At 41.3% G+C, this 12,466-nt stretch overlaps 3 protein-coding genes across 3 annotated transcripts; all 3 read left to right on the plus strand.

Moving 5' to 3' along the window:
• Positions 1-6,650: 6,650 nt before the first annotated feature.
• Positions 6,651-8,957, plus strand: LOC119911177 (apolipoprotein A-I-like). Its single transcript, XM_038729982.1, is given in 5 exon segments — positions 6,651-6,745; positions 7,407-7,455; positions 7,631-7,775; positions 7,930-8,228; positions 8,231-8,957. Coding segments are annotated over 5 exon segments (873 nt in total). The 5' UTR covers positions 6,651-6,667; the 3' UTR covers positions 8,533-8,957.
• A 939-nt stretch (positions 8,958-9,896) lies between these two features.
• On the plus strand, positions 9,897-11,456 carry LOC119911178 (T-box transcription factor TBX1-A-like). Its single transcript, XM_038729983.1, has 4 exons — positions 9,897-10,517; positions 10,657-10,831; positions 10,947-11,048; positions 11,230-11,456. The coding sequence occupies exons 1-4, from the start codon at positions 10,511-10,513 to the stop codon at positions 11,417-11,419; spliced, it is 474 nt and encodes a 157-aa protein (XP_038585911.1). The 5' UTR covers positions 9,897-10,510; the 3' UTR covers positions 11,420-11,456.
• A 133-nt stretch (positions 11,457-11,589) lies between these two features.
• On the plus strand, positions 11,590-12,453 carry LOC119911180 (T-box transcription factor TBX10-like; the record flags this gene model as incomplete). Its single annotated transcript, XM_038729985.1, has 3 exons — positions 11,590-11,695; positions 11,891-11,958; positions 12,301-12,453. Coding segments are annotated over exons 1-3 (251 nt in total), but the record flags the coding sequence as incomplete, so codon positions are not given.
• Positions 12,454-12,466: the final 13 nt, after the last annotated feature.

Consider the following 12,466-nt stretch of genomic DNA (forward strand, 5'->3'; position numbering starts at 1 on the left):
CAGTGTCGTTGGTGGCTTTTGTGTTATTTTAAAATGCCATTTAGGGGATTTTAAAAAAAATAAATGTACCAATTTTAATGCATTAAAAATTCAGAGCTACATCTTACTTATGTGGAAAGACAACAATAACCCATGATGCAATGTGTACTATGAGATGTCTTACATTTGTTTTCCAGTTGAGCAGATATGTGCTTAATATTGTGTACTGTACCTGAAAGCGACAGTCGCTGTAAATCTCCAGCAATGATGTCAATGACTGAAATACCACTTTACAGCTGTTTTAATGAAAACAAGTGTGGGTGTGTGTGTTGTAGGGAATGAGCTCAAGGTGGCTCGAAGCAGTTGAGTAGGAGTGAGTTTAAGTGTTTTGCATATGTTACATTAAAGGATCCCTGTGGTGTGGCAAATTGCACTTGCTGTCCCCAAGACTCTCAGTCACAGCTGGGGGCTGCATTAACACTGTGTTGCTAAATGCAGCCTTTGTCCTATCCTGGAAGTCAGGGTGAGATATCAGATTGTTGACACTCTTCCCATGCAAATCATTGTTGGCTGTTGTCCGCAACCGAGTAAATTAGAATATGTTTCCCGTCCAGTATCTTGCAGAAGATTTTCAAAATATCATCTGGTGTTGTGCGCGCACAGAGCAGGGTTACAGCTTCAAACGAATAAACACTTCTTACTTTGACTTCTGTCCTGATAAATCTTTACTCAGGGTTCTAACCACAAGAGGGCAGGCGAGGGGAGGACTGATGCAACATAACTGGTTCACTTGACAAGCAGTCTTTAGTCCACCCCTCTGACAGGAGCTGTGGTAACGCACTGAATACAGAAAAATATTTTCACTGTCTGGTTTAATATGGCCCAATTGCAGTAAGTTTTCAAATATCTCCTACTTCTCAACACATATTTCCTCCCCTCTCACATTTTGGTTTGTCACTTATTAGAAATGCTTATTTTTGATGTTAGGTAGGCTACATTAAATCTAATAAACACATATTAATAATAATTATGGAACATTAGATAATAGGTACCAAAAAGTAATCCTTGACATGAATAGTATCAGGTAAAAACACTTTTCTTTCCATCCTATGTTTGTCATGGTGTGGGCGGTTAGATATCTAGAAACAGGGTGAATGACCTCTATATCTTGGGCAATGGTAGCTTTAGCATTACAAACAGGCCTTGAAACTCAGATGGTCAACTCAACACCTACGCTCCAAATGACATACACAGTCTTAACGTGAGATTGCGGTGTGCAGGCCTATTTCAATCTCAGCACCCCAAACATGTCATGCACTGTATGTTTCAGTTTGTGAAGGAGCTGCAATTTGTATACCCATGAAGTTTTGATGTTAAAATTTGTGTCAACTCATCCTCTTTCATTTATGATGGTGGTAGATGTTACAACTGTGTTGATGAACATGGGGTGGTGATGGTACAGTGGATTAGACGCATGCCTTTGGTGTGAAAGACCTGGGTTCAATTCCCCCTGCGACACGTAAACAAAAGTGTCTCCTAATTACTGCAGAGGCATGCGACCTCTGACATATGTGGCAATTGTAAGTCACTTTGGATAAAAGCATCAGCTAAATCAGTAAACCCAGCATGGGAAGCTTGTCCCCTGTCCCAGCCCTGTCCCTTTCATGAAACTTCATTTGAAATTGAGAAAAGCGATGCAACCAAGTTCATGTGTGCACCAGTAACTGATGGGTTAGATACCTTGCTTAAAAATCATAGTGGAAAAAGCATTAAAATAATGAATGTAGAAGTCATAATACATTTAAAATACTTGTGCATTCGGAATTTTTGTAAAAGCATTTAGCAGTAAGTGTACTTACCTGCATGTTAGATTAAATTTTTGTAATGCATTATCGTGAATGAGCTTTTCCATTGTTTTACATGTGAAATATGAATCTGCATATATAATAATATATCTGCATATTTATAGTTTGTATATCCAAAAGATAAATGTAGTGAAGTGAAGAAAGCTTATTTATCTGAAATGGAATAAAGTCTAAGTACCTCAAAATCCTCTTTTAACTCTACATAAAACTCTACCATGATTCATAATATTGCCTTTTCTTGCAGTGACCTTATTGACGCGACATCTAACAAAGATTTACACTAGATTGTGTGTATCTTTTTGATTGTTGATTTGTTATAGCATTTGCTGTTGCACCAGCCTTCAGAACTGTAGAGCTTCTGAACCAAGTAACATGTTCTTCTGATGTTGGCAGGCCCTAACATTTAACTGTGCACTTTAGTACACTGCATTATCTTTGGAACAGACTTAAGAGCAGTAAATGGCTACAGAGGCTCGTAAAAGGAGAAGATAATGTCCCCTATCACTAATCAGAACCTTCATTCTGCTCCTCCAATGATTTAGGTTATCTGAGTTCAGAGTGGATTTTCCTGCGTTGCTGTCAAGCTGTATAACCAACAGGGAGATGCAACCTACAGTGACACTCTGTGACCAGGGCTTTGGTCCAAATATCTGTATTAAAGCAGAAGCGACCTCAACAGATGTGACATTGCAAAACCATTTCAAGACAGTTAAGTAGACTTGGGTATAGCGATCTGAAATGGTGTGTGAAAAGAAAATGAGCAAGATCACCGCACTGTTGCTCACAGCTGAGATAACCTCCCCTGCTGGTTTGAGAACAGTGCTCCATCATGGAGGCAGCTGGAACAATGACGTGACCTCTGAACCTCAGCCAGGGCCTGATCAAATGGTGGATTTGCTGATTAAATATTTATCAGCTCCAGGCAATTACCCCACATCTGTCTGGCTGTTTGATGGTCACTGTAAAACTGGTTGTTGATCATGGACAAAGAAGTTCCTGTTTATTAGTAGCAATAAATCCCATCATATTTGTTTAGCTAGAAATCAGCTGGCCTTATGTAACTGTTGATGCTAAAAAAAATACACCAACTTCTTACTTTAAACACATTATAGTCTCTGTTTAGCAATGATATTGTCTTAAATTAAACCCAGATTATGTTTGCAATCCAGCTGGATCTTTGACCCAGTACCAAAGGCCTACACGCTACCTTTGTGATTTTGCCCAAAATAGTTGTCAGCCAGGAATTTCCTTAATTATGTTTGAAAATTTTTGCTCCATTTTAAATGTTTTTGTCATAATAATTTAGTGTTCAGATGCCTTTAGTATTCCTAAAATGCAACCTGAGCAATTTTCTAGTCAGCTGATGTTCCGAGTTTGTATTGATAATGGCAGTAATGTCGATAGATGGCTCCTTCTTGATGCTTAATCAGCGTGGTGCAAGCAGTCTCAAAGGTTGCTGGTCCAGATAAGAGCCATTCTTCTGACAAAGCCTGTTTCACTCCTGGTCTCTGAAGCTCTGAGCTCAGAGCAGCTGATACGCAGAACACTCTTATCGCACGGCCCAGGTCAAAAGCTCTAAAGACTACTGTACAATGACACCACGAGCTGGAGTAATGTGCTGTGTTCTGTTCAGCCTTTTATCCCTCGTGGTGTGCATAACAGAGGCCTGCAACTGATGATTATTTTCATTATTGATAATTTTTTTGATTGCTTGTTTAGTCTGAAAAATGCCCCTGACACTTTACCAGAGCCCAAGGTAGCATCTAGCAAGTTGCTTTAGTTCAGCCAACGGTTCAAAACTATGGGTTTCCTTGCTTGGCTACTCTACTTTGCTTGGCTAAATAAGGCACTCCTCAGGCAGAAATTCAGATATACTACCGGTCAACTACAAAGCTTCTATTCAAATTTCGAAATGGCTGCTGTATTTTCGCTAATTGGTGTCAGACAAAGGGGTAGCGTCAATGCCTAGCAGGCATTGATGTGGCTCGCGGAGGTGCCAACTCTGTCACCCATCTGCCTTCATGGCCTCATTAAGCTCAGCTTGGCTCCTGTTTGTAAAAACAGTGAATGAGTTTGGATTCAGCAGGTGAGATAAATGTAAACCCCACAGTGTGAAATGATAAAAAAAATTGAAAGACAAAGAAGGTTCAAATGTGATCTGCTTTTTAAAAATGCATAGAGCACTCACTGCAGACAAACACTGGCACAACCACAAAGTGAAACAGGAAATTTGTTTCGTGGTTTACACCTCTGAAAAATAGAAACCACCACACTAATGCTATGAAATCCGACAAAACAGTTACAGCAATAAATGAACGTTCAGCTTTTTCTTCAGACCATGCTAGTGAATACAAAAAAATACCGGCACATTTGTACCATAACAAGAGCATAATATGGCCAGTAGGGGACCATTTAACCATGTAAGTGTACTTTCTGAAAGTTTGAGGTACAATAGCATTCTTCCTGCATGCTGTATGGTAGTAAGCAACTATTACTATTATATATATTATATATATATATACTATTATTCCTATTTCCTTTAAATTATATCCACCCAATTCAGTAGTTAATGTCAAATACTGAACAGAGCACTTGTGTGACCTACCCCATTTACATACTAGGGGAAATCAAAAACACTGTTCAACATGCCAGCTACATCCTTACAATTGATCATTTAGTTCAGTCAACTCCAATATAATATTTATTGCAAGGCTATTCTCTCAGATTTCAAATTGTAGAGGGTTTGCTATTTTTTCCTTATTGACTGCTGCAAGAGAACTGTGTACTGAGGATATCTAACCACATCAATATGTTTTATTCGTTCTGGTGCGCTTGAACAAGCTGAGAGTATGGTCTCATCCATACCCTTCCCTTCCCTTGTCTTTAATGTTGTATATATAATGTATGTTAGTGTACATAATTTGAGCTCTTGCTGTTGTATCTTGCCACATGTTGCATAAGATATGAACTGGACATGTTGCAATGACTCAGAGCTGTAACTGACAGTCCTAGAATTTCAAAGCAATGGTATTCAGAGAAAAGTGCAGTATGCATATTATATAGGCTACATGAACTATAACATCTAAGAAACACAGACCAGTCTCTTGCTTACAGCTGATTGCTACTGACCACTGATGGCAATGATTAACCTTGCACCCAATAACCTGGCACTATTATGCTAGCTTTTACTCTGCATCTATATAGTTGTGGTGTGATATATAGAAGGCAACATTGTTCTTCTATCATGGTACACCTATCAGCCCATAGAGATGCTTGTGCAGAATTTTTCTACAGCACGTCAACACACAAAGGGTACAACACAGATTATGTCACCTTTTCGGTTTTAAGTAAAACCATTTAGTTACTGAACCAGAGCATGCTTTTTATGCACGTTTTTATAAACACTGTTTTCCTAATAAAGGAAAGGAATTGTTGTATTATTATAGGAATAGTTGTATTATTCTCAATTATTTTATTATTCTTTTATAACTTGCCTTTGTTTATTCTGTATTTATATATTTCTACATTACTTTATGTCAACTGTTTGTTTGTCTACGTGTAGCACCTTATCTCCAAAGCAAATTCCTTGTGCGTGTAAAAACTACTTGGCAATAAAGCTCTTTCTGATTCTGATTCTGATCTAATCTATTGCAAATCTCAAAAGAATAGGCATTTATGTGAGGGCAATGCTTGTGTGACAGAAGACTTTATAGTACCTATGATCTAAACATATACAGTATGTGGATAATAGGGGAGAACTGTCTATAATACTGTATGACCATTGCTATTCCTCATATTACATGAAGCCACGGTGACAAAGTCCACTGGTGATAGGACAACAAACAACAGCAAGGCACACCACTCTTTGACCTATTAATCATCGCACACACTCCAGCCACAAACTTTGTTATCCATAAACTGAGATAAGGCTGTCTTGATACTCTGTTCTCACTTCATTACTGCACCGTGTCGTGGTACTGTGTTGGTCTGTGTGGATGTGAGTGCATGCACATTTGTCATTCACTATTTAGTGAATGCAGATTGAATGTGATTACATTTCAGAGTGGATTGCAACAAGTCACTATCTTCTATTTGCTCTTGTTTGTGTCTCTTGGCAGCACTGTAAACAATGTGGCTTTCCTGTCCTACACACTCTTAGGTTATGTAGGGGAAATGTTAACAATTTGTATGTAGCCTTTTTAACTTCCATACCTATTTGCTTGTCTGCCATCTTATTGTCCTTCTTTCCACCAATTTTCTCTCCTTCCAGCTTACCTGACCCTCTACTTTTAGCTTGATATCATTAAAAAAACCTAAATGTTCTGGTTTGTCACTCGCTCCCCTTTTCATCATTTTCACACTTCCATCCTAATTTAACAAGCTTCACGGCTCCGTCTTCACACAGAGGTCCCTTTTGTTTATGTCAGCCTTTCATGTCTTCTACACAACAAGAACGGTGTGGCCACATGACAAATGAGAAAGGTCCTTATCAAGCAGGGGGAAAATGCTTATAGCCTTTTGATGTAACAGAAGCATCATAATATCCTGTTGCCCTAAAAATGTGGTCAATTTAGAGGACTGTAAGGCTCACACTAAGAAGTGTTTATACTTCTGTATAACTGTATGTTGGATGTATGATAATGTATGGTGATTCTGTGAGTGTGTGCTGAGTGTGTGCTGAGTGTGTGCTGAGTGATCTCCTCCAAGCAGGTGACCATTGAACTCTCAATCCAGTTCCCTGCTGAGGGAGATGGCAGGGGGTGAGGTCCACCTCCACGGAGACACACAGTCCACACACCTCCACCAGTGCCCCTCCTCCCCACATGAACTCATCCCTCACCCGGCGCTATAAAAAGTCTGCTCTTGTTGAAGTTGTTCAGTCTCGTCAAGAACTCCACCAGGTAAGACAAGCAACTGCTATGGCTCTAACTGGGACTTGGGCTGTAGAAGTGGGGGTCCAAAAAAACAGTGGGGAACTTTTTTGTCTGCGACCGAGCTTTCTGCAAACTGTTAACTTTGATGAAGTTGTGAACTGGTGCCTAAAATAAGTTTCTCTAGAAGGAAGGGACTAACCTGTGGTTATTTTTTAGCAGTTATATTCATTTCAAGCAGATGAAGAAATCCCTAAATTTAAGTGCTTCTGGATTGAGACTGTCTTTGAGATCAGAGAGATGACCTGCTAATTCTGTGACCGTGACCTACTGCAAAGCCTGGATCAGGATTACGCTGTGGTCCAGAGCTAATCTGAATTAGCTGTCTCTCTAATTTGTAGCCATCCCTAATCTACCCAGATTACAGTTTCTTTTAATAGGCAGCCATAGGAGTGTGTAACCTTTAACGGTGTGTTAAAGCATTCTTACTTTTAAGCCTGTTCATCTGGCCTACACATTGCTTTAGGTTGGGGATTTATGTTTAATTGGACTAATGGGTTTCTATTTTGAAATTATTTTATTCTATGTGTAATTTGAACATGTTGTATTAAAACTCCTTTAACAGTGATACTGTGAGTGTGACGTGTACACTGAATCATTAACCTTACACATTTTTTTTTTTTTACTCTAGACCACCATCATGAAATTCGTGGCTCTCGCTCTTGCCCTTCTGGCTGTCGGTGAGTCCTGAATGTGCCATTCCTTACTTAAGGGAAACACTATGCCTGAATGTACAGCCTAATTTAGTCAGTGGATCAATTTTACATGACATTTAAACTGTTGCTTGAACCCCCCTCTGTCCCTTTCACTCTCTTTCTGCTCATTTCTCCTCCCCACCTTTCCTTTCCTCTTCAGGCTCTCACGCCGCTTTTCTCCAGGCTGATGCACCCTCCCAGCTGGACCAAATCAGGTCTGCTGTCGATCTCTACCTGACTCAGGTGAAGGACGGTGCCACCAAAGCCCTGGACAACCTCGATGGAGCTGAGTACAGTGCAATCAAGTAAGACCATGTCATTCCCCCAGTCAGGCCCACTTTCAGTCACTGATACTGATCACTGGCCTGTTCACCTTTTTCTAGTCACCATTTACTCGTTGATGTGTTTATTGAACTTTTGCTAAAATGGTTTTGCTCCCCCATCTCTGTTCTCTCCCAGGACCACCCTAACTGAGCGCATTGACCAACTGTACACTCAGATCAAGGAACTGCAGAAGACTGTCTCTCCCATCACTGACAACGTCGTCGCCACCATCTCTGACGCCACCGCTGACTTCCGTACCGCTGTCACAGAGGATATCGAGGCCCTGAAAGCCAAGTATGAGCCCGAACGTGCCAAGCTGAGGGAGGTCATTGAAAAACACATTGCTGACTACCGCGAGCAGATTGAGCCCATCGTCACAGAGTACCAAACCAAGCACGCCGCTGAGATGGAAAGTCTGAAGGCCAAGGTGGAGCCCTTGTGGAGCAGCTGAAGGCCAAGGTAGCTGTCAACGTGGAGGAGACCAAGACCGCCATGATGCCCATTGTGGAGGGTGTGCGTGAGAAGCTCTCTGAGCGTCTGGAGAATCTGAAGACACTGGCTGCTCCCTACGTCGAGGAATACAAGGACAAGCTGACACAGTCCTACAACCAGGCGCAGACCATCAACATGGAAGAGCTCACTGCCCTGCAGGAGAAGATTGCACCTTTAGCTGCTGACATCAAGGATAAGTTCCATGCTATCTTCGAGGCCATCGCTGCTACCGTCACCAAGAGCTAAATCCTCTCCACCCTGTCCCTGTAATTAACCTCCCCTACCTGTCCGTCCTAGATCCATTCCACCTTTCTCTCCATTCCTTCCTTCCTCACATGTGCGTAAACACCACCTCCCAAAAAGAAGCCAATGCCTAAGTGATGCCCTTCTTTGCAACAAATGGCGGGACTCTTGCTCTCTCTCTCCCATGCAAACACCTTACTTCATGCACACATGCTCAAGCACATGCAAGCAAAGACATACACAGACACGTACATACTCAGCACACACATGCTTTACTCTTTGCATGCCATGGCCAACTGCTTACATTTTGTGTAGAGATTGTTTGTGAATTACCACAAGTGCCTGAACCTCTGTCTAATGATGCTTGTCTGATGAAAAACTGTGCTTTGACGAATTACAGCTCAATAAACATCTGACTGTTTATACTACTTTGCTCTCTGACTCTGCTTTGCTCGTGGCTCTGATAAAACTTGAACAGTTGTATATGTTGGTTCGGAATTGGAATGTTGAAATTTTCTATAATAAAACCAAATATCGTCGATAACAATCTCTAACACACTGCAATTAATGTTGTTATAACTTCCATGTAATATGCATGTCCCACCTAAAGCCTACATTACAAAATGTATTATTTTATCTAAACTATTAAAATATATAATGCAGGCTAATCACGAAAAAATCCTTCCAGGAATATAAAAATACACATTTAGCTTTATTTGTGTGTCTTGGACCTCAGTGAACCTTTAAGGTCATATCACACAGACAGCATGTTGAGGGGGTCATCATTGATCATAAGGTCCATTGGAAAAGAACAATATTAATACAATCACTTCTACTTAAGAGAGACATCCAATAACAACAATAACAATAAGATATTTGTGCCTGTGGTCCTCCTGAAAGCTGTGATTAATGAGCTGATCGGGGGTGTGAACTGGCCTATTGACAAACTTAGGTCTTGTTGTGCTTTATTGGGGAAAAGTCTGCTTTTCTGCTTTGCGTCCCTCAGGCTGGAACCTTTCAACACTGTCCCATCATAGAGCCACATGAGGCAACACACACACTCACACACACACACACACACACACACACATCACAACCATACCACTAAACACTTCCACTCACATTTGAAGTCAACTGATTTAGCAAGAGCATGTCATATCATGTCATCTGTTACTTTGAGTGTTATGAGAGACACTTGAACGGAAATGAGTCCAGGACTTTATCAATGTATCCCCGATGCAGTCTGATGTATTTTATTTTTTATTATTATATCTATTTTGCAATTAAACCCAACCACAAATATCGACATACATCAGTTGTAGGGAATAAGTGACTCTCTAATTAGTATGGTGTTGAAACTCTGCTCCAAGAAAATAGTCAATGAATAATATAAGCAGTTTGTTGCTGTCTTCATCTGTCCACACCCAGTAACACTCAGCTGATTAGGATGTTATTAATGTCCTACTGGTTGGTCAAGGCAAGCTCCACTTAAAGCTTTAGGCTATGGGAAATAATAGGAGATGCAAGCAGGGATTTCTAGACGCCCCCAAAATGTTGTGTGTGTGTGTGTGCACGCACATTTCTGTATTAACAATTCTTGGGACATGCATGCAGCTGTGATTAGTGCATGTCAGTAGCACTGTGAGTATTGTAATGGATGAGGCAGGCATGGAGGTCCCCAGTGAGAGTCTCATGGTGTATAAAACCAGCTTTTTCCTGGATGCAAACAGTCACTCGTAATGCTTGGATCTACCACTGCACGTGGCACGGGACTGGGCTAAAGATTATTGCCTTCAGTTTTATGTTATAGTCTATGCATAGCAAAGTTGTGGGTTTGGTTTTCCACAGATCTTGATGTAATAACAGGAGTTGCTACTTGTGGTCAGACGTGGAAGAACACATTAGAGTGACCAGAAATATCAAAGGAAGAAACAAACCTGGAAAATTCATTCATATTATTTACCTTGCAGATCTTCTAACTATGGATGGTAAGTGTTTGTTTTAGGAAACTATCTGAGCTCAGTGGATAAAATATACATTCATGTGGGAATGATTAGAGACAAAATCTGTGATCCAAATGTAATCAAAAGTTCACCACACATCTTTCCCCTCCTCTCCTCTCCTTAGGTCCTCAGCTGTCTCAGAGCTGTGAACTATCTCTACCCTGCTGTGCAGACGGGGGGCCACTGTCGAGCGCCAAGGCCCCCCAAGTCAGTGGGGTCAGAGTTCAGCTGGAGATGCATGCACTTTGGCAGCAGTTTGACCAGCTGGGCACAGAGATGATTGTTACCAAAGCTGGGAGGTAACAATAACACTCATATTATGTTCCTCGATACCTTGCCTCGCACTCTATTTTTCCTTCTCTTTTTCTGATGTCTCTTAATGCATTATGTTTATTTACATGTCCACAATTGCAGGAGGATGTTTCCAACATTCCAGGTGCAAATCTCAGGGATGGATCCTGCTGCTGAATATGTCTTGCTCATGGACTTTATCCCTGTTGACGATAAAAGATACAGGTTAGGCACACATACAGAGGGTGGTGTGCAGTGCTTAGTCTGTAGTGTGTAACAAAGATTGATACTTTTATTTTACTAACTTTATTTAAGTCCATCCATTGCCCACTTACAGATCTGTGCTAATTGCCCCTCTGCAAGCTTCATATTACCTTAGAAATTTGAACATGTGTGTGCATTTCAGATATGCGTTCCACAGCTCATCCTGGCTGGTGGCAGGGCGAGCGGATGTTATTGCCCCAAGCAGGATGCATTTCCACCCAGACTCACCTGCCTGTGGAGCCCAGTGGATGAAGCAGACTGTTTCTTTCGACACTCTCAAGCTCACCAACAACCTGCTGGATGACAACGGACATGTCAGTCAATGCCTTTGATGTAACCTCTACATGCTTTTAATTTTGGGAACAAAATGTTTTGACTATTTCCATTTCATCATGAAAGAAATTTTCTTCTTTGACTTGCTTATCGTGTGTTTTCTCCTACTTCCTCCTTTAGATGATACTGAACTCCATGCATCGCTACCAGCCACGCTTCCATGGGTGTATGTGGATCCAACTCCCAACAGTCACTTAAACGCATACAGGAACTTCTGCTCTTTTTCCTTCCCCGAGACACGCTTTATGGCCGTCACTGCCTATCAGAACCACCGGGTAGGAAACTCTGCATCAGGACACAGCCCATCAGACATCTGTTTGACACACTTGTATCAAGCAGGTGCCTGACAGCTTTCTGCTAATTACAGAAACATTTCATTGTGCATACCTGACAGAATTAATATAAGATTAGGGAGCAACTTCTTGGCTTTTAATTGTATTTATTTGAACCTTCCTCGCCTTCTCTCTCAGATCACCCAGCTAAAAATTGCAAGCAACCCGTTTGCTAAAGGCTTCAGGACTACAGACCCCCAGGACCAGTGAGTACAGTTTCCTGGAAAGGCCTGTTGAAATCACGACTGGATCACAGTGTATCTTTATGGCTGTTATGCGCTGTACATAGTGATACGGCAGCAGTCCCGATGATAGCTAATCTTTGACCTTTGTATGCAAAGGAGGTTCACACGTGGCAGGCTGTTGGCCATGTATGGTAAAATTGTGAGGGACATGATTATGGTGATGTATAGGAATGTGCATATATATATGTGTGTGTGTATATGGCCATGTATCACTCTGTCTACCTTGCTTGTGTGACTATACACTGTCTGTACAGTTCTGTGTGCGCTGAATACTTTAGTGTGTGTGTTTGTATGTGTGTGTAGGGTGGGTAACTCCGGACCCTTGGCACTGTGGTGTCCACCAGAGGGCAGAGCTGAGCCCCTCATCATCAAACCTGGAGCACAGAGAAGCTGGGGCTCAAAGACTTCAACCAGTGAGCATCTCTCTGTGTTTTACAAAGATATAACAACTTTGGTGTAAGTGCTGATC

The sequence above is a fragment of the Micropterus salmoides genome, unplaced genomic scaffold (genome assembly GCF_014851395.1).
Source record: "Micropterus salmoides isolate LMB-PRFRI ecotype aquatic unplaced genomic scaffold, ASM1485139v1 Ms_hic_scaffold_1938, whole genome shotgun sequence".
NCBI classification, from domain to species: Eukaryota; Metazoa; Chordata; class Actinopteri; order Centrarchiformes; family Centrarchidae; genus Micropterus; species Micropterus salmoides.